Here is a 23,527-nt window from a genome sequence, read left to right on the forward strand (position 1 = left end):
CTGCGAATGCAGATTTTTATCACGTTGCATGGCTGTGTGGTGGCGTGTTTGCCTTTTGGTCTGAAGTGGCTCACATTCTGACGGACGTGGTGTCGGAGCCGGTAGGTTGTACGCCTCAACTGTGCCTCCTTGGTTATGTTAAATGCCTGAATCCAGCTAGCAGACGTATTGTTGCGATCTCCACCCTGTTCGCAAAGAGGGCGGTGGCGCAGCTGTTGTATTTCTATCTAGGACCCTAAATTGGATATTCCCAATTTATGCCCTTGTATGGCTATAATAAATAATATCCTTATAAAGGCATAAGAATCATATCCATATTTAGTCGTAGCCCATGCAGTCCAAATTAAGCAAGGCTACTTCCCCAGACTCCTAGAAAGTACAACGGGTTCTTTAAACAAACCAAACCTCCAGCAACCTGGGAATTCCCCATGCTTCTGTTTTGATTTGTCCTAGAACTCCTGCGAGCACTGGAAGAACGGCCAGTTCTTAGTGACATCTTTTATTGACGTCTTATGTCCAACCTTACGTCAAACCCGGCACCTTTCAGGTATAAATATACCAACGTTGCCTCAAGCAAAGACACGGTGGTTTGGAGCAGAGCTGCTATCTACTTGCCTGAGAGCCCAGCTGATGCGAGAGCCCACGGAAGCCGCCCCTCCCTTTTGACGCACTGAGAAAGACGCTGTCTTTTTCTCCAGCCGAGAAAATCCAGCTGCGGTGTTTCCAGCCGGCCTTGCGGGTTGCTGGGATATCGAGTCCTGAGAGAGAGATACCAGACCTCCGACATTCTATTACCCAGGTACGGAGCTGACTAAACCCTTAAAGAGAATTCTTGATTCAGATTCTTGGCAAAACCAACTTAACTTAAACTGCTACTTACTTACTCCTTCCCACGTATTACGCTTAGGTCAGGTACACCGGGGTAGGCGTATTTAGAAGCACCAGTTGAGTAAGTTAGTCAATGTTTTATGTATGTATATATTTTATCTATTTTAAAATATCATATGGCTAAGAAACCATATCAATGCTTTTACAGTATTATTTCATAATACTCCTTTTACTGTACGCACTTTACTTTACTACAAGTATTGCAATTGTGGCAATTCATTTCTCTTGCATGAGAAAGAAGACTGCTCAATAAAATAACACCTTTTATTGAAAACGCCCGTCTCTCTATTTCTCTGCACTCTGGTGAAACTAAGTATGCACAATTGACTTAGTGAAATAGCTGTCTATTGTTTCTACAAGAGATACACTCTTATTCTGAGGTACAAAGTTGTCATGTTATATGGTTGTCAGAAGCTAATCCCTTCTTGTCAATCCAGGGAAGTTATACTCCTCCTTGTTTACTCGAGAAAGTTTCTAGTGACCTCTGAGCTAGCTGGCAAAACTAATTAAATCTTATATAGTTAGTAGAGACCTAGTCGACCTCAGTCCTACGTCTACACTGCTGTTTATATTATTCCAATGCGCAGAGCCTATTGGGAATACAGGAACTACACTACATGGCGCCCAACGTTTGGTAAGGCGATAAATCTAACACAAGACGTTAGAGTAACTCAGTCGTGCTTTTTCACACAGACCCTTTTCCCGTAAAAACTCCAATAGAAGTCTGGAGTGGGTAAAAGGTTCAAATCCGCCGGAACTTAGTAGGAAGAGATTCCTATGTATAGTTTTTGGTTTAGTCAACGTTGAAGGATACAGTGTTCCAAAATATTGTGCACCTAATCTTTGTTTCCTTGAAACTTGATCAGCAACAGAAAACTTTCTGTCAGTAAAAATGGTAAAAAGTGAAGACGAAAGGGAGGCAGCTAGAATAACAGCTCAACTCCTAGCGGATGACACAAGTCTACAAGAAAATGACCCGAATGCTATACTCATTCCGTTCAACATAAGAAGAACTATAACTATTAAACTTATAGAAAATGGACTGACATCACGAGGTCGTACAGTCATATTCGTGGTAGAGGCCCATGAATATCGGCAGACAGAGGTATTCTATTCATGGATACACTTTCCAGCAGCAAACGCTGTAACAAAAGAATTCCACTATTACAAAATAGAGGAACCTCCGGATGAATACACTCCTTTCGAGGACGTTGAAATCCCACTAAATTACCAAGAGCACCTGCTCTGGTTTAATGGCGCCCTAAAACATCAAAATCACATCACCAGGCTCGGTCCACTAGGTAGACCAGGAGCCACGTGGCCGTTTCTATCCAGCTACACACCACATTCCGACATTGAAAAAATGTTAGACCGAGAACTTTTAGCTCAGCTAAAACAACTAATTAAAATACATAGACAATTGGTCCAATATGTAATGCGGACTTCAACAGTCCAACCAGCAATAAAAATTCCACAGACCACCCCTCACCAGGGGAACACAAATAAAATCACACCACCGAATATACAATCAGCCATTGGCAAAATACCTGCAAAACGGGAACAAATTCCAATCTGGTTAGCACAAAACATCACTCAACTAGAGGCAGTATTTCCTGATACTACTCCTACTGAGAAACACAGAATTCTGACTATCTGTCTTCCAATGGGGATCGCACCACATGTGGAAGACTGTGACACTTGACTTGGGGCACAGTCTTTGCTTCCATCAACAGAAAAACACATGGTGTTCCGTCCATGGCGGTAATACCAGAGGTACTAAGACAGATTCAAAATGAATACAGTCCAGAACCTGCATTAACTCTGGGTATGAAATTACTGAAAGACTTCAAGCAGGTCTCGGCTATATTATTAGCCAACATAAAAGGAGAAGCAGCATCTGTGGCAATCCGCCAGAAATTGAAAGAAACAGATGTAGCAGAACAACCATTTGAACTTGCCAGAACCATAGAAAAATCCTATGAAGAACTAGGAAGAGATAGTTTGGGTGGGAAACCAGTAAAACCCCAACTAACTGAAAATCCTGAAAAAACATTTATTAAAAATAATCTAAATACTCCGAAAAAGTGTTGGGATGGAAATAAACAATCCACTCCCAAAGAAAAATGATTCCAGTCCAGAGGAAGGTCTCCTCAGTGGAGAGAAAGATCTCCAGACCAAGGAAACAAGTCTCCCCAGAGGGAGCCTTCTGAGAAAAGATACAACCTTAGAAATAGGGATAATTTGAAAAAACCTGATAGATATCAAGATATTGATACACGTCCCTCTCGATCTTTTCAGACTTCCTCGCAGAAATCGGAAAGAAGAGGACGGTCAGAACACAGGGAAGAGCACGTCAAGTCCAAAGACAAGGAACCTGCTCATCAAAGTAAAAAATTACAATTTCCAAGCAAGAAGGTAGCCAGTAGTATTAAAATAATAAAACATGCCGAGGATACTGAGGACACAACTGAAAAACGGAGAGTGGGTCCAGACAATGCTAGACAGCGCAGCAGAAGTGACCATAGCTCGCAAGATCCTGATGAATCTTCTGGAGACAGTGGACACGAATGAGTACATTCAAGTGGAAACTGCAGATACCAGAGTTAGCAAACCTCATAAAATATACAAAATAACATTGCGTATAGAGGGGGACAAGACTAGGAAAGTAAGGGGTCTCTTTTGGGATAACCTTTCGGAAGGCTATGACATCCTGTTAGCTGAGAAAGACTGGCCACCAGAGTTTGTCAGGGAGTGCCCTCATGGCGAAGAAATGATTATGCCTGCCTTCTCAAATCATATTTCAATTCATAAAAAATCCATATATGCAAGAAAATGGGCAGTGGCCCAAGCTCCTGCATTATATAAAAATCATGTAGGATTGATGAGGATTCTCCCCCTCACAAAATCCAGTTAAAAAGTCAATCAACTGCACAAAGGCAGTACCCAGTTAAACAAGAAGCTAAAAAGCAAGTCAGGGAGATCTTAGATCAACTTGAATACCAGGGGGTGATTGAAACATGCACCTCACAAATGAACAATCCTTTGTTTCCTGTCTCCAAGCCAGACGATTCACATCGTCTAGTTTTGGACTACAGACACCTAAACTCCTGTTGCAAAACATTTGCAGTACAAAACTCACACAGTGCAGTACTAATGAATAACATCGTGCGCAAAAAATACAAAACATCTCTAATGGATTCTTTTGTCAAAATATTGCACCTGAAAGCAGGTATTTGACCGCTTTCTCAATAATGGGGTCGCAAAAACACTTCTATCGACTCCCACAGGGATTCAAGAATAGCCCAGGATTATTCTCAGCAAGGGTAACAGAGTTACTACAAATATATGATGATGAGGCATTATCTTATGTCGATGACATCTATCTCACAGATGATGACCTGGAGACTCACTTGAAAAGAGTGAACACCATAATACTTGGGTTTGCAGCGGAGGGTTACAAATTCAACTTTAAAAAGTCACGAATTGCCCATCTAACTGTCCTGTTTTTAGGATTTGAATTATCAAGTGAAGGCAAAAGCCTAGCAGACAACTTCTTAGAGAAGTGCGCTGTACTCCAAGCATCTAAAACGCTGAAGAACTTACAATCAATACTAGGTTTCCTGAATTTCGGAAGAACATACATTCTAAATTATGCAGAGAGGGTTAAACCTCTCTATGAATTAATAAAACCTGATTTCAAACCAATAAATTGGACTCAGAAACACACAGAAATTTTAAGATCATTGCAAACAGACATGTTAACCAAAACTAAATTACAAACTCGCGAAAACATGCGCAACCTTGTAATCCGAGTCATCCCAGGAAGATGCGGATTCACGTACCTGACCTCTAATGAGGGAGAAACGGTACCAATAGCTTACAAATCACACTTGTACGCACAAGCTGAAATGAAATTCAGTTCCACTGAAAAAATTCTAACAGCGGTTCAAACGGCTGTAGCAAAAGAAAGAGCCCTAGCACAAGGTAAACGAATAATAATCGTTACACCAGTACCTGCCCTAGAAGCAGTAACAAAAGCAAGCATTCCAAATGCTAAAGCACTACATCCGAGATGGATACAATGGGTTAATTATCTTGCTGCAACAGACGTAGTATACGAATTTGATCCTAATTTAAAAACACAAGAATTTCTCCAATATGAATATGAATGTCCTCTGCCGACCGAAATCCTGCCTCTTGAACATTACGGCTGTATAATATACACAGACGGATCAGCACAACCCGCAGTTGGGGGTAAACAAGCTTATAGTGCTGCGCGCGCGATTGTTAAAGATCGTTGGCACAAAGGAAAATTTAGACCACTGGTCACTAAAACACAATCTCTAGGAGATTGTACAGCTCAGCGAGCTGAACTACTAGCATTTAAGATGGCGCTTGAAAATACCGATCGCGAATTTACTGCGTTCAGTCTTATAATGAATACTTGCAAAACTGGGTTCAAAACGGCTTCAAAGATGCAAAAGATGGCACAATCAAGCATAAAACGCTTTGGGAACAAGTAGTTCTTTTACAGAAAGAACTACAAAAGACTCACGTGATCCATACACTAAGTCATCAACGTGATGGAGTTCACGTTGCGGGGAATTCATTGGCTGATGAAGCCGCGAAGGCAGCTGTGCAAACGGCTTCCGTAGCAGCTATCACCCGGTCAAAAACAAAAATAGACAACGATATAATGCAAGCTGTAAGTGCTTCAGTAAAAGATGATATAAAAACACTCCCGAAAGGCTTTCAAGTAAAGTACTCATACATAACTGATGGGAATAATGTTCCTTTTGCTGGAATCCCTGGAGTGGGGGATAGGGCAATTCCAAACATGGAACACAGGTTAGGACTAATTATGGCTTCTGCACATGCTGGTGTTTCGCCACAATATCGTTATTTAAACAGAGATATTGGTGGCCGCGCATGAGGAAACAAACTAGGAACTATGTTCTAGAATGCGAAATATGCCAAAGAATGAAAGTATCAACAGTGAAACGACCAACACAGACGCCCCTTCTAATCTCAGATAAACCATTAGCGTGTGTTTACCTGGACCACTGTGGTCCCTTACAAAGGGATGGCAACTATAAATATATCATGGTCGCAGTGGATTCCTGCTCGAGATTCATTTGGATGTGGCCCCAGCGCTCGGCTGACGCCAGAACTGTTATAAAAGATTTGCGAGTCTTTATCGGCACATACGCAATTGGCATGCTACATTCTGACCAGGGTCCTGCGTTTAGCTCTAGGGCTTACAAGGAGGCCATGGCCAGCATGGGCATTGCATTGCGGTACTCTTGTCCATTCCATTCTGAGGGAAATGCGGTAGTGGAAAGAAAGAACCGGGACATAAAGCAATCTATAACGGCGAGGGTATTAGGTTCGGGTGATGGGTGGGTCCAACATTTAACAAGTGTCCAACGTAGTCTTAATACTCTGCCAAGAAATTCTCTAAAAGGTCTCAGTCCATACGAACTATTGTTCGGTACTAGAATGCACATTCAGGATCTTGATAGTCACACTTCAGTGGTAGAAGAAAAATCTTTTGAAATCAAAGACCGTATGGCTATTTTACAGGACTGAAATGAAACAAGAAAAAGCCTGAGTAACATAAAGTTAAAACAACAGCCAACAGCCACTGAAGAAAAACCATCTGTCCCAGCAAGACCTGTCTGGATTCCAAAGATTGGGGATCTGGTCAGAGAGAAGATCGCGGTGAAGAAGGAATTTGGGCGTTCTTACAGAAAAGCAGTACCTGTCTTAGCTGTCAGCGGAACGAGATCAGTTGTACTACCGCCACTTGCTGGTAAAAAGGAGAACCGAGTTGTATCCATCGACCTGGTAAAACCACAATCATGTGGCCAATAATAAGTAGTAGGCCCAGTGGACTCCCAAGAAATAGCAGAATACCAAAATTTGCTACAATCCAAGAGGTTCAAACTGAGAGACTAATCACATTTGATAAACCTGCAGTGAATAAAAAAGGATTATGCAACAAAGCCATGGAACTTGTGCCTCTTGAAACCCAAAATGCAACAGTTCGTCAAGAAACACCAGTCTACAACGATGTAGCCTCAGACTATGCTAATGAAACAAAGAAAAATCCAAAAGCAAATGAAAATTCGGAAGCAATTCCAACAATTGACAGAACTGTATCTGGCTACTTTATCAATTTCCATGACTTTTCTGAAGATCCAAGCGAGCCTGACGAAACGCCAGCAACAAAAACTTTCAAAGACAAAGTGACTGAACTCTTTCATCAACTAAAAGAAACATATCTGAATTCACCATGGATTGAATTTTGGATTGTGTTAGGTGTACTTTTCCTCCTGCTTTGGCTCATCATGGTTCTTTGTTTGGGAAAATTCATTGTAGGAAAATACAGTACAATGGACACAGCAAGTCAGAACATCAACTTGGTCCTAAAGCCACACACATCCTCTCACATCGAGAAAAGAGAACTGTCATCAGTGAACAGCACAGCCAATCCTATACCCGGTGGGGTAGCATGGGACAGAACTGATTATGACATTTTTGGCCCGATTGAGCTCTTGAAATATCCACACCAGTTCAAGGTTTCATTAAGTGACTTTGTAAAACCAAGTACTTTCTCTGATGATTGGGACTTTGAAAATATTAATAATATGATGTCAGATTTAGTAATGTCAGCAAAATTTACAGAACATGATTATTTACAGGATTCAGCAAATTATGAAGAATTTTATTGCTACAATCATTTTGGTCATCACTATTTGCATACATCTGCTCAACCTAGAAATGTTTTTAATTACAACCAATGGGAACATTGTGCAACACCACCTAAAAGCAGCTCGAAAACATTTTATGAGAAATTCCCATACTTCTCAGGGTTTAACACAAGTGATGCAGGAACGTTTTATTTTAAAATGTTAAATAAGACAGGAATGAAAACAATGTTGACAAATACTAAATTAATTTATTCTGAAACATTTTATGAAAAAATGACTACATTTGGTTTTGAATTCTGGAAGAACAACATTGAAACAAAAACCATCTGGGGTACCAAAGATTGGCAGGTACAAGGCCTAGAAGCATTATTTAGGGCCTGCATGATCCCAGAACAAATGATATTTCTGAATGACACAATACACCAAACTACTTGTCTTGGCCTAGCTAAGATAAAAGACTTAAATAAACCGTCTATTCCAAAGCCAACACCTGACAGTAATAGCACTACAGATGTTGAGATAGACGTATCCAATATTTTATACCAAAACAGAACACATCCTGATTGGAAAAAATGGTTGATCTGGCCCACAGACACAAATAACTGTCAAGATAGATTCCTGAACAAAAAACAGGGGTTCAAAATGACCAGGCCAGACCCAAGATACTCCCAGAGACAACATCCAGGGATAGTTACAACATACAGTGTAGGGAAACTATGCCTCGAATGGCTACAAAAATCCACACTGCCAGAAATTAAGCAACACTTGACTTTACTTAAAGACGGTGCTGACTTGCGTGATTTCATACTGGGACCACGCAAACAGCGTCAAAAACGTTTCATAGCGGCCGGTATATACGCTGCATACAACGAGGCTTGGAAAGTAACACAAATTGAAACAGCAGAAAAAATACGAGAAATTGATCGTATTAATTTGGAAAAATCACTTTTTGTTGTAGACAATGGGTTAACCACTCTGTCCTCCAGAATATATTCACTGGACAGTATTGTATCATCTGCTATTGATATAATAGAGCAGGACTTGCTAATGCTACAACATGGTCAGTCCCAATTACGTTCTATTGTACAGCTTGGCTGGACGTTGCAAAATCTGCGTTCAGGCTACGTGCCATGGCGTTTAATCAACACCACGTCATTATTCTCTATCTTTAACCTTGCTGATAAACAAATCAGTTTGGCACAAAAAGGAGCAGACTATACGATTCTGAGCATTGAAAAACTTGAGAGATTACTATTGACAATGTCAGAAAGACCTGTCATTGAATGGATAATACACGAATAATTACAATTCCGATTACAACTTTCCAGTTTAAATATTGCCAAGAGTATTTACCAGCGGGCCAGTATGAAAGTTGGGTAAAGGATACATCAAGTCAACATGGAAATTACCTTATACACACAAATGTTATAGTGAAAAGAAAAAAGAGGTATTTCTTAGTGGTAACAATTGTAAAAAATCACTAAGCGGTACACTTGTGTGTCAAGGTATTAACTTACATGGAGCCTGCGAGGGTCTTCGAATAACCTTTCATGTCACCCGCACGGCACTCCTGCAACACAGATAGAGCCATTCTTTAGACAGCTTTCCAACGGCAGCTATGTTCTAATAAGTGACCACAGCTGTTGTGGCATGGTGCCATGAAAAGCCTATCTCGTGAGCATTAGTTCCATGGTCACTTGCTGTATGCAAGTATTGTATCCAATCAGCAATCCAGACATGGAGGCGGCAATATGGCCTTATTTGAATATCTCTTTTATTCGAATTGATACTTTAAGCAAAATGAAGTCTATTCTGTTACAGACAACTGTGCCTTTGACCTCGTTTAAAGAAATGTATGATCTGCAAGTTGCAAGGACAACGGCAGAGATACATTCCTTATTATCAACAAACTGCCCCGTGCATTTCGTAGAAATATTGAGCCAAATCTTAAACATGTCAGATACCAGTGGCATCGCACATGTATTTAAGACAATTTTTTCGGGACTGTTAACACCCTTTGAAACAGTTCTGGGCTTTATCCCGAATTTTGTACATTCAATTTTTGGCGGTCTGCCTCTATTATTGGGACTCATAGCAGGAATTTTATTTTTGATCCTTCTGCTCCGATATGGCAAGCCAAGCAACAGACAAGACTCCAGCAACGATGGAAGAAACGATCCTAGCTATATGCTATCGGGACCGCATCACTAAAGTCCTCGGATTAGCCCGGCTAAGAGATCTGAATATGACCTGGTTTCTTTCATTCAGACCAATCTGGCAAAATTGCATCTTACCTGTGCTTCGATGTATGCTATGCGGAGAAGAATGCGTGTTGGACGTTTGTCTTACACTACCATCAGCAGTACCAATGGATACAGATACCTTGCTAGGTCCGATAACGGCTCATGCATCGTGTTGTCCCCAGCGGCTACCTATTCTGATGACGGCATTCGTTGAGACTTCACCACTACGAGTATGTGGCAGTGGAGTACGAGATGAGAGCAGCACCACACAGGTACAACCTTCTGTGAGCATTGCTGATCCTGACATTGATGATAGCAATCACACTCACACATGCACTGTTTCGGCATTTTCGAACTTGGTCGAACTTTCACCTGATGTTGTAGACCAATTTTTTGCGAGTCTGTCTGATATGATGTTCTCCACTGAACAAAAAGAATAACTTTTTAAAACAACGAGCACACAGTGTTCCCTGAACTCTGAATTCGGCCTTCAGTTTTGATAAACACAGCTGCTGAAAACAATTGGAACTATTTTTTCCCCTGAAAGCGAAATTCTTTTTTTTTCACTTCAAAAATATTTACCTTTTTTTTCTGGCACAAAGTACTCTGCTTAAAGTAGAACTATTCTTAGAGAACAAGCTTCTATTTTTAGGAACTCTAGAGACAATATTTTACCTCAGCCTCTAGCACATGTACAGCATTTGTATTAATATGTGATGGAATGGTCTTGACCCTCTTTTCTGTATTCAGAGCCATTTCATGTGTAATTTTCGCAATTCATTCAGCTGATATATATATGCATTTGATTGAATGATAACACTGCTTAAAAAGCGTACAGTACCAATACTCATTTTCGTGTATTTACCATATACCATTTCAAATGCGATTATGTATTTTGGGGTGGGTTGGAAAACACACATGCATCGTTATATGTTTACTATTGCTTAGTTTTAGTAATGATGGACATTAGATCGTGGAGTGGGTGTTGTATTTCTATCTAGGACCCTAAATTCAATATTCCCAATTTATGCCCTTGTATGGCTATAATAAATAATATCCTTATAAAGGCATAAGAATCATATCCATATTTAGTCGTAGCCCATGTAGTCCAAATTAAGCAAGGCTACTTCCCCAGACTCCTAGAAAGTACAACGAGTTCTTTAAACAACCAAACCTCCAGCAACCTGGGAATTCCCCATGCTTCTATTTTGATTTGTCCTAGAACTCCTGCGAGCACAGAAAGAACGGCCAGTTCTTAGTGACATCTTTTATTGACGTCTTATGTCCAACCTTACGTCAAACCCGGCACCTTTCAGGTATAAATATACCAACGTTGCCTTAAGCAAAGACACGGTGGTTTGGAGCAGAGCGGCTATCTATTTGCCCGAGAGCCCAGCTGATGCGAGAGTCCACGGAAGCCGTCCCTCCCTTTTGGCGCACTGAGAAAGACGCTGTCTTTTTCTCCAGCCGAGAAAATCCAGCTCCGGTGTTTCCAGCCGCCCTTGCGGGTTGCTGGGATATCGAGTCCTAAGAGAGAGATACCAGACCTCCTGCATTCTATTACCCAGGTAGGGAGCTGACTAAACCCTTAAAGAGAATTCTTGATTCAGATTCTTGGCAAAACCAACTTAACTTAAACTGCTACTTACTTACTTCTTCCCACGTATTAGGCTTAGGTCAGGTACACCGGGGTAGGCGTATTTAGAAGCACCAGTTGAGTACGTTAGTCAATGTTTTATGTATGTATACATTTTATCTATTTTAAAGTATCATATGGCTAAGAAACCATATCAATGCTTTTACAGTATTATTTTATAATACTCCTTTTACTGTACGCACTTTACTTTACTAAAAGTATTGCAATAGTGGCAATTCATTTCTCTTGCATGAGAAAGAAGACTGCTCAATAAAATAACACCTTTTATTGAAAACGCCCGTCTCTCTATTTCTCTGCACTCTGGTGAAACTAAGTATGCACAATTGACTGAGTGAAATAGCTGTCTATTGTTTTCACACGACTCTAGAGATACACTCTTATTCTGAGGGAGCAAAGTTGTCATGTTATATGGTTGTCAGAAGCTAATCCCTTCTTGTCTATCCAGGGAAGTTAAACTCCTCCTTGTTTACTCGAGAAAGTTTCTAGTGACCTCTGAGCTAGCTTGCAAAACTAATTAAATCTAATACAGTCAGTAGAGACCTAGTCGACCTCAGTCCTACGGCTACACTGCTGTTTATATTATTCCAATGCGCAGAGCCTATTGGGAATATAGGAACTACACTACATAGCGATGGGCAACGAGGTCTGCCTCTACTATAAAACAGTGGCTTCGTGATCTGGTCTATTGTAGAGATCAATGGAGGTGTATGAGGAGGTGTTACCAGAGTCTTCCCGCCCTAAAGACTTTTGGGCCCCTATCACAGACTATCTGATGTCTCACCCTGACATATTCTAAATGTGCTGTTCTATGTGCTGTAGTTTTTCTGATTGAACTGCGACATCCCGGAATCTGAAGGATTGGTACTGTTACTTCGACTGGCTTCCTGGCCATCAGGCAGGTGCCTCAGGGATTGTTCTTACTGGTTGTTATTTCTATGATGTGCACAAATGTATTATTGTATTACGGATTAGTGGCAATAATATATATCTGTTGCCTGGGAGGGGGTTGTGGGGGGGGGGGATGGCGGGAGTTTGTGGGTTGCCCGTGCTTGCTTCGTCATGTACAGTTTTACATTCTTGAATGTATGCTTTGTCTTGAAAGTACTCAATTAAAAATAATAAAAATCATGTGCCAGGCTGCATTCAGAAAGTGATCACCATACTGCACAAAGGATGCACAAGACCCAACACTTCTCACCATATTCAATTGGTAGTAGCTCTCTATAACCAAATTGCCCCACTCTGCTCCCCCAGTACCCCTACCCAATCTCAAACAATACAAAAATTCACTTCAAACTAGGGGCCAGATGTACGACACAATTTTGCATGCGCAAACGGGTTTGTCACTCATTTGCACATGCAAAATGTGAAAGGGCTATGTACAATTCCTAAATAGCGACTTGCAATTTTGGAATTGAGAGTCGCTATTAGGAAGGTGCGTTCCCTTACTAATAGCGACCGCAACCCCATGTATGACTTTTTTGCGACAAAACACTAGCACATTACCACCCTCTTCAAGAGGGTGGTAATGCAGCCGCAATTTGGAAGTGGTCCCAGGGACCACTACCTGCCCTTAAAAAATTAAACAAAAACGTTTCATTTTTTTTTTTAATGCATCCCGTTTTCCTTTAAGGAAAACTGGCTGCATTTTTTAAAAAATTGCTTTATTTAAAAGCAGTCCCAGGCATGGTGGTCTGCTGAGCCAAGCAGGCGACCATCCCTGGGAGGGCCTGCCATTCCAAATGGACGCGCAAATTTCGAGAGGCTCATTAATATTCATGAGCCTCACAATTTGCCACTGCATTGGGAATCGCAAACAGTGTTAAACACACTGTTGTACATGCCGAAGAGCGCCTCGCAAATTGCGAGTTGCAAATGATTCACAATTTGCGAGGCGCTATTTTGCAGGTCATACACATGGCCCTAGGTGAGCAAATATGCCATAAAGAGCACAGAGGAAACTACATTTAACACATTTAGCTTAGATGATATCAATCTTATTTGTGGAGGGCTAAAGTGATTTTCTCCCCTACAATCCAATTCCAGAGTACACAGTTTGTGATCATAGGTGTTGGGAGGGAACAAAATCTCATTCCTTTGTGTCTTGTCTACCTCCTTCTGCATCAATGTCTCACCTGGGAGATTTGTGCCCTGAGTTCCTAGGTTCCCTACTCTTCATGAACTGTTGTAATACTTTGGGATCAGTGAATATTTTTGCCTCACCTTTGCTGGGTATAACATATTGTATTCAAGCTGGAGTTCCTGCAATTGGTACTCAGCTGGAGCAAATGGTTTACTTGCCTACTTTATGACGGTCTCACGCCCTAATAAATCTTTTTTATTCCACAAAACACTTCATATTGTCTATATTTGTACTTTCTGCCACTCCCACTATTCTTGGGTTATTCCTCCAAGAGTGTGCTTCTAGATCCTCAGCTTTTGTATGTAGTGTTATGAGGAGCTTGTCAACCCTTTTCTGGCAGCTGTAGTCACGATTTGTTTGTCATCTGCCATGTCCAAGCGCTCTGTATGCGTAGGTAGCCTTTCCATCATACGATCCATTCGGAATGGTAAAGCATCGATTTTACCATCTATTTTTGTAAGGCTGTGTTGCATCGCTATGACAATCTGCTTCACGTCTGCATATTCTAATGCTCTCGGGTCCACCCCTGGTCGTTAGATGAGGCAGTCTCCTCATCCAGAGTCCTCGAAGTTGTCCTGGGGGTCAAACTAAAGTTTTGAGTGTGTTTTGTCCCTCTTACCTATCTTTGCATTGTGGTGCTTACACCTCCACTCCCTTCTTCCGTCTTTATGTAAAATGCATTTAATATGGCGTGGTATATCACTAATAAACTAGCAGCGTGATCTCTCTAAGTTCTTAGGCTCCGGCACCTCACTATGTCATCATCTCAGGGAGGGAACCCCCAGCACAGTGCAGAACTCAGTAAGCCCCAAGCAGTGCAGCACCAGTCGAGGCACCCCCATATCCTGATGCCAGCCACCAGATGAGTCCAGTCCCCTTCAGGAAGGCCAAAGCTTTCACAGCATATGCAGTGACACTTCTTGTCTGGCAGAGCCCATGCTAACAGGGCATCCAATAATTGTCTCCACTTGCAGAGTGCCTTCTGAGGGTTAAACGAGTAGTTCACAGAAGAGCGTTCCAATCCACCACCTCCATCTGTTGAGTATCATTTGTTTTCTTCTTAGGGGGTTAATCAGGGTGTCACCAGCTGGTATCAAATAGACCAATAATCACACATAGGGGCCGATTAGGATGGCGGTTTTTCCGCATCCTCCGGGCCGGCGGAAGTGTCCGCCGGCCTGGAGGATGCGGAAAAACCGCGGCGGAGACTCCAAAGACCCACCGCCAAATTAGGATGGCTGGTGGGTCTGGAATTCCGTCCGCCGCTTTTCCGCCGTGGTCGGAGCCGACCGCGGCGGAAAAGCCATAACATGGCAGGCGGTGTCTATGAGACACCGTCCGCCATATTATGATGTGTGTGTAAATATGCTTTTCCACGGCGGCATTGCCGCCATGGAAAAGCATACGGACCTTCACTTCGGGGGCCCGTTGCGGGCCCCCTGGGTGAAGGGGTGGTGGTGGGTGCACATGGGGGGTACCTATGGTACCCCCCTGCATTTGCGTGCACAATGCAGCAGGCACCGCGCGGTGCCTGCCGCTTTGTGCACGGAAATGCTGTGCATGCATTTTTTACATTGGGGCGGGTGCAGCTTGAAGCTGCACCCGCCGCAATGTTAGAGATAGAGGATGTGACCGCCACCCTGGCGGTCACATCCTAATCAGATCGGAGGGAACGCCGCAGCCCATGCGGACGTTCCCTCCTCCTCAGAGTCCGTCCGCGATCCTAATCGACCCCATAATGTCTCTGCCACAATACTACCAAGATCCCAAATGTGCCCAGGTGTGTGCTGTTCGTAACCTACAATGAATAATGGTGTCCACTATGTTGTGCAGGCCCCACTGCATACCAGCATCAAAGAGAGTCTCACTCATCCACCTGTCTTGGTCCACCAGGCGGGGGTGCAACAAACCATCCAGCTTGCTGCCCCCAGCTCCTGTAGATCACCACTAGTGCCTTTCTTACTCTGCCGCAACAGGAAGGATACTGCAGGCTGCCCAACACCCGACAAGGCCTCTAGTAGGCCGTGCCGCCACTCTCCTCACTGACGCCCGGCCTGATCACTGGCCTCCGCTCACCTTCAGTCCTGTTTCTGCTGATGGTCAGAGGAGGGGCGATTGGTGTGATGTCCCCAAGTCCGCCTCTCTTCCTGTGATGCAGGGAGCAGGAAGCTGCCACATCACTCTGCCTCGATAAAGATGCCTCGGGAGACATGCAGCTCTGCTACACCACGCTGCCCTGCCACGGCTTCCGTACCACGCTGCTCCAGCCACCGAAAACTACAATTTAGGGTCGCACTGGGATTTCAGCACTTACCGGTCACTGGGGGGCAGCTGGCATGTAAATGCAGCTGGTTTTTGACCGTTTGCACTGCAGGATTATGGTAGGATAGAAATGCAGCCGGTGGAGTGTGACTACTGTGCGGCCATTTGCAAGTATGGCAAGCTTTGCCCCTTTATGTATTTGTAATTGTTAACTTTATTTTAATTTAAATATTTACTCCATTAAATTAATTTTGTAAAGATTTATTTTTTTTAAACCACATAAAGTAAAATGATTATATTTATTTAATATGCAGTAAAAGTTGCTAACATTTGCATATAATATTAATTGCAATTGTTTAATAAATAAAAAGACATCATTTCCAAAATTAAAATAGGTTAATAAAATATTTAAAAATGTAGAAAACATTTTTACTTGAGTACATTTTTTAAAATGTAATTACATTTATAATATTGCTAAGAAGTCTAAATAAATGCTTTCATTTTAATATTATTTCCTAAGGTGTCCTTTATTACATCTCTACATGCATTATATTCTATGTGAGACTTTTGCAGCTCCAGTGTTTGGCCATATGTGGTGCTGGCTTTACTCCAGGTCTGAGTTGGACTACATTTACAATTGTTTGAGCCCTTTTTGACTGTAATAACTGCAGTTTGTGAATAGCATTGGGCTTATTCTTTTGTGAATGGCTGAGTGTCCCTCTCTGAACTTCTTTTTAGCCCTTCCTTAAGCTCTACTTACTCCAACCAAACCCCCTCCCTCTGCTTTAGTAAGGAAGTAAGTATTCCCCCTTTTCCATCCATCCCACTCTTACTACTAAAATGTATGCCTGCAGAGATCCCCATAACCAGGACCAGACTCGGAACACAAACCGCCCCTGATAATTGAGTCGGAACAGCGTCAGAGAGGGGTGGGCATGGGACTGTGTGGGTGGAAAACACTGCAGCTGCTTTTGTTACAGGGGGGCGATATTGCAGCTATGCTGCAAAACCGGCCCGGTAACAAAATCGGCTCCCCAGGGGTCCAAATCCAGTCCTCACCTGGTGGGCCAACTGGGATACGCTCGGTGCCTGCTACGGCCCTGCTCCATACATAAAAGATAGGAGAGGCAGATGTGGAGACCTCCTCTCCTGGGATAGTGAATAACATTTTGCAGACCGTGAATAGTACTATTGCACTACTAAACCTACTACAAAATACATGTTGTGACTAGACCCCATTGACTTATCATTTTTGTCTAGTTTTCAACCCCCAATAGGAGATATTAGTTTTTTTTCTTTCTTATTTACATTTTTCACTCTCAATGGACTCCTTTAAGAAGCTCCTACCGGTTTTCGGCATGGTTAAGCAAGAAACAACATGCCAGAAATCCTTGACATACTGCAACAGATAGTAGCACGTCATATGCCAGAGTGGTCTAAACTGTGTTAAAAGCCGCCACAACATGAAAAAATATTTGTTTTTAATTCATTGTGACTGCTATCCATTGGAACGCATTCTTCGAACTTGAAATCACTTTCAAGATTGTTATTATTTTTAGCATAACTGCAAACCAAAAAGCAGCCCATCAGAAAATATCAAAAATATAAATAAAGCCCAAGTCAGGAAAAAGGTTCTGACTGATAATTGAAAATAAATTATAAAAAAGTATTTTTTTCATGTTATGACATAAATGATGCACTAACAAAGAAATATATTGCAATCAACATTGTGGATAACAGGGGACAGGATAACTACCTACATCATAGAAACTGCAGGTTTAAGCTCTGATGTCAATATTCCTAAAGAGACAAATCAAACTCTGCAAATGCAGGGCCTCATTTACAAGGCCCCTGCGCCGCCTAAACGTCACTTTGAAATTACTCTCCGACAGCACACATTGCAGTGCCATATCTATAAGGCGACGTAAAGTCACCCTGTGGGGAGCCATGCCATGGGCGTTATGGCGGGTGCTCCCACTCAAAACGCATGGCATTTGACACATTCACAGTTTTACAACCTTCTGTAAACCTGGGAATGTGTCAACAGCCTACCCCTGCCCAGGGAAGGCATAGGGGGGGCGCAACAATGAGACATAACTGTATTTCTCTTAATTATTTCTTCTTTCTATGTGTGCTGTATTCAGCAGAACACATAAAAGGACAAATTGCCTCCCTTGATTGTTTTCTTGCTGAAAGGTTCCCTTCCTGCACAAAACAATAATTCCCACAACGCATCTACCCTTTCACTATAGTGCAACGGTGCCTGTGTTTTTCTTTTTCCATAGGGCGGCGCAGCAGGAATCCTTGCAGTGCTTCCCTACGGCAAAATATTGTAAATGAGCCCCACAGTATTTTAAACAACAGCGAGAAAAGAAAACTTAGGATGTGCGAGGAGAGCGCTGAGGTGGATGTGTTGAAGGGGAATTTGAAACGATAATGGTGATGTTAAGGACTGAAGGGGAGGTGGCAACTGTACTGAAGGAGTACAGAACAGGGGAGGCTGGATGTAACTGTTAGCGAAAGCGAGGGAAGTCAATGCACATGACAATTAGGAGGAGGGAGCTTGACACCCATGCCATCACAAAGAGTGCTGAATACCAAATATTAGGGATCCTCTCTAATATGCAGCGGAAGTATACACGTTATCATATCATTACACTTTGCCCGAATTACTCCTAGCGGAACAATCACAAGAATAGGGAGGAAAGTCATTCAATTAAAAGGAAATAACTCAGACAGACAGCAAAGCCATCCACTCATGAACAATGAGCTGACCCAAAACAAACACAAATTGGAAACAATAGTCAGGCTAAAACAGTGGTAAAGCTGTTTGCAACTGTGCCCTAAAAAGTGTTTTTTTAAACTTAACTTGGGAAGCGGTTATTGCTTTATGAATAATAACGAAACATTGGAACCTTTGTTTAGTGCCAGAATGTGTTAACATTTTAATTTGAAATAAAATAATAAATTCCTGTGAGCATTCAATTAAAATACTCATTGTTCTGTGCTTTGTTTTTACTTTAGCAAACCCAGAACGTGATCAAATCATAGGTATGTTTTACCATACTTCTTTATGTTTTACTTTTGCAAATAAAACAATGTCTGAGACAGTTTTTGTTTTTTTCTGTTTTATTTTATTCTAGGCTACGGTAGCTGGTCTCCCATCTCGGCTGAATGCACACAGAATTGTCACATTGTCTTAGGTTTTCATCTTGTATGTGTTGTGTTAACGTTTGTTGTAGATATTGTTCTTCAAAAGGTTTGATAGAAGTATAATGCAAACAATATGGTCAAGTATTTAGAATCAATCCTCAGATGTCTTATGAGGACGAATGCTTTCAATACATAAAATATTTGGTGAATGATCGAGTGAAACCTTTGTAAAAATGTTATAGCAAGTGTTAATGTATATAACGGTAGGTTTTATTTAACATAACTTTCATGTATTGTATGTTGTAAACTCAAATTAAACATGTTTTTCTTTTATGCATGATATTTTATTAATATTGTTTTCTTTTTTAACCACTTTATGTAATTAACCGCTCGGATATCCTTTATACGAAATGTGCAGTGACTCAGAAACCCATCGAGGGCAACTCACATCAGTCATACACGCAATCAAACACTCAAGCCAAGATTATGGCTCATACAAATCAAGCACACACACATAGAAGTGGGGCTGCGCAAGTTATGTCGCTGCCACATAGAGGTGAAAAAACACACACGTTTTTAATACTGCCCTCACCCACAGACATCTGTGGCATGCTTCATCATAGGGCTGCTAACACACCTTAGTGCAAGCTAACGCTGGAGGTGGAGCAAAAGGGAGGGGAAGACTTAGCAACAAATAAACAGTGCGGGATCAAGTGAGAAGTGCAGAGAAGTAAATAAAATGCATCCAGAGATGTCCAAACAAACTTTTTATTGATGGACTCCCTGGTCAGAATAAAAGGTCATTTAAGGACCAGTGGATGGTGGTCTTTAATGAACCAGCTACCCCTCCAATCTGCAAACTGTAGACATATTTCAGCCAGCTTATGCAATATCCCTGGCTTTCATCAGGACTAAGAAAGATAGATCCCTAAGACCCCATCCCTACGTCCTTACATGTGGAGTAGAGCGTAGACACAAATCTGAGTGAAGGCTCAGTTATAGTGGTAGAGTGGGAATCCTGTAAATAAATGAGAAAGTTACATACATCAATATATAAAATAAGGTGCTCTCAGTGATAACAATATAAACAGGAGTGTAGAAAAGGGGTTTTAACCCTCTATATCTAAAGTGCGACTTAATGGGCGCTGTAATTAAGAATCAGCTCCCACCAGAATGTGAAGGGCCAATCGTCCCATGGGAGCGTTCAAGTGATGTCCTTGAGGTGTATTAAAACAAAGGGTCATCGTTACTTAATGTGGCAACACAATCATGCACTCGGCTAATCTTACTGAGTTTCATTAACAACAATGCTTGAACTGGCGGGGGAACGAGGACAGCTCCCTATAGTCACATACTGTAATGATGGAGATAAAAAAGGAGGGGATTTGTGGGTTACAGTAGTTCGTAATCAATAAGTTTTACATTCCTGGGCCCCACAGGCATGACTGGAGTGCCTCTAAGTTTCAGCTGCGTGCCACGGTGTAACGATGGGTAGTGTTACCGATCCGCACAAAGGAGGAATCCAATGGAGGTGGAATACAATGTGGAATCAACTCCCCATTAGTAGCGGGGACCGGGCCAGTCAGTTTCATTTTTAGGTTTCGCCTGGCGTCCGCTGCGCAGCAGCGTTCGCGCAGGCGAAATCTGTTGATCTACACTATGTGGCTATGTCCCGCCTTTGTCTACCATTGGCTAGCTCCATAAATGGAGGCTAGCCATTGGAAGACATTGTTGTCCATCACTCTTTCCCCCTCAGGACGCGAATCGGGGGCGTTCCCGTGCCTTTTTTAAGTCCCGCCCACTTTTTCCGTCACCCGCCCCTTTTTTCGTCACGGCATTTGGTTTTGGTGTTCATTACGCGTCTTAGAGGTAAGCCATGTTTAATATTTATTTTTCTTAACTTTTTTTTTAGAGTTAAGCTATTTTGACTCTGCTTTTAATGTTTTTTAGGCTTTCTGTGTCCCGTCGTGCCTGGCTGTCGCCTCCGTTTCCCGTCGTGCATGTATTCCTTTGCCCGGTATCATTACGCGTCTTAGAGGTAGCCATGTTTATTCCCGTCGTGCCTGGCTGTTGTCTTCGTTTCCCGTAGTGCATGCATTCCTTTGCCCGGTATGTATGCTGCTATTGGCTGAGTGCTGAAACGTGGTGAACTGGCCACCGTGCCTTTGAACCGCGCCTTGTTTGTCTGATTTATTGATTTCGATGAACTTGTGAAGTTCAGCTCCCTTGTTTTGTCTCACTGTTCTGGAAATACCGTCCAGTTTCTCTCCTCTTTGGCGCGAGCGCACGTAATGTCACACTACCAAATGTATAGTGTCTTGTGCTGCGTTAAAAGAATTATTTGGGGGAAGTGGCCATGCTTACATGCTTGAAAAGTCGTCCTTCGGAGAGACTGTTCATTTATTCTTGTTATGGTTTCTCTTTTTTGGGGGGAGGGGAGAGGGGGGTGGAGGCAGACGAAAGGGAGGGGCGGGATATTCGGCCGGAGAGAGGGGATTGGGGGCTCCACCTGTCTAACAGAGCCATGGGTTGGTCTTTCGCTGCTGCTGCCTCGCGTGATTTCTGTGTGTCGTGGCTCTGCGGCAGCTTCATGGACATTTGCCTCCACATGTCTCGGCGCTCAGTCCCTTGAGAGAGCTCACACTGAACAGCTCCAAGCGGGCGTTTCTCGCATAAAGCCCGCACTGCATATTTGTTGATTTTTCTTATGCTGCTATTTTTTGGCAGGCGTACTTGCTTTACATGTTAGCTCATTCTGCACAGAAAACAACACGACACCTGTGCATTATAGTTGGCAAAAGTACAGTTTTTATTTCAAAAAGCGTTCAGTACATTTTTAAATATACAAAAGTGTGACCAATTATTTTGAAAGCCTGTGCTCCTGCACCTATTCACCTGCTATTCTGATGAGAGCTACGCCCCCAGCACTAGGTGGTCAACGTGGCTGTGAAAGGGTCCCTGCGCACCCTGCAGACACCACGTGTGCGCCTGGTTGAGTCTGGCAAACGTTATACTTTAACTTTGTGTCACAGTGGCACTGACTCACAGCGGCCTCTTATTTGTTGTGAAAGGCAGCACAGCAGCGACAAGTGTTCGAGCTACCTCTGGAACAGCAGTGTTGATATGATTAGATTAGAGGAAATTGAATTGCAGCCCCCCTAATGCCTCTTCATGTCACAGGTTGAGCAGGATGCTGCCGTCCTGTCGTGTGGCGCTAGTAACGGCTCACCTTTTATTTTCAAGAAAGAAGAGCCGAAAACGGCTTCTGATTTAATGTGAGACCCTCTCCACGGAGGCGGTGTAAGGGGACAAGCAGTTTGCCCTCGCATGTTATTGGACATGTCCTCCGTATGTGGACGCAGGTCACATGACTGATCCTGTCAGAAGTTTAGGCGGGAAGTGGGCGCCTGTAGAGACAGTGCCAGTGACCTGTGAAAACAGACGCTCAAGTCCCACTACTGGAGACGAGGCATTTCATCACCCATAAGTAACGAGCACGGGTCACCATTACCAGAGGGTCTGACGTCACTCTCTGTAGAAATAATACACCCGCCACAGACCTATCTTCACAGGAAGCCTCCCTGTATTCTAGAACATATCTTTGTTTAGGGACTTTTCACTAAAGTGTACGCGCCAATTACAGCTGTTGATTAGCGAAATTGGGTATTTGTTTTAAACTTTAACCAATCACTGTGATATGCTAATTATGGTGTAATTTAATTTGAGCTCTGTAATGATGATGCCGTTATTATGGACATAAATGATGCAGTTAAGCTAAGAGTAATCTCATTTGCATACTGTACATGCCAGTAAATTAAGCCCTTTCTTCGGCTGCATCAGCTTTAATTTTCCACTTCTTTTCACACGGCGCCTTTTCAGCTGCGCTCTCAGAAGCCCACTTTGTGAGAGCGATGATCACCGTGTGATGTACACGGCTGCGGCCCCACGAGACATGAGGTGTGACGTGTGTAAAAGGCGCATTGTCTTTTTGTGGGTTTCTCCAAAAACTTGGGTTAGCTGAGAAGCCTGTGTCCACTGCCCATTAAAAGCCAACAGATCCCTTTAGCAGCAAAACGTGTCTTAAGTGAAGAACATTCACAATCCATCATTAGAGTGTTCTGCTGCACAAATGATAACTTTTTTTTTAATTAATAGGAAGGGTCGTTGTGTAAGCAGAGTTCACGCAGCCTCGGAGCCTCTCAAGTAGAACTTTGCCTCCTAGCTCTCTAAGTTGGTAATGTAGCTCAGTGGGGTTTTACTGCAAAAGTTATCACAACCACATGTTTTTCCAACTATGGGATCAAATATATTAAGTACACAGTGGTGGCCAGTGGTAAAATATGAGATCCCGGTGCCTGGAAGGTCAACGTGTATAAGTGCTCGTCTCTGAAGTAACTATTTAAAATGGTGTTTATTTTTACCCTTTCAGTTCAAGTTCAGATTAAGCTATTGGCATTGTAAATGACAA

At 42.5% G+C, this 23,527-nt stretch overlaps 1 protein-coding gene across 2 annotated transcripts in view; it reads left to right on the top strand.

The window, feature by feature from the left end:
- Positions 1-19,401, top strand: part of LOC144770300 (GLIPR1-like protein 1) — a 1,263,910-nt gene extending 1,244,509 nt beyond the window's left edge. For both annotated transcript variants that reach the window (XM_078654709.1, XM_078654700.1), the window contains 2 exons: positions 18,931-18,957; positions 19,050-19,401. In XM_078654709.1, coding sequence (XP_078510835.1) covers positions 18,931-18,957; positions 19,050-19,171 — 149 coding nt within the window. In that variant the 3' untranslated portion in view covers positions 19,172-19,401. The remainder of the gene's footprint in view (positions 1-18,930; positions 18,958-19,049) is intronic.
- The last annotated feature ends 4,126 nt before the right edge of the window (positions 19,402-23,527 follow it).

The sequence above is a fragment of the Lissotriton helveticus genome, chromosome 1_1 (genome assembly GCF_964261635.1).
Source record: "Lissotriton helveticus chromosome 1_1, aLisHel1.1, whole genome shotgun sequence".
NCBI classification, from domain to species: domain Eukaryota; kingdom Metazoa; phylum Chordata; class Amphibia; order Caudata; family Salamandridae; genus Lissotriton; species Lissotriton helveticus.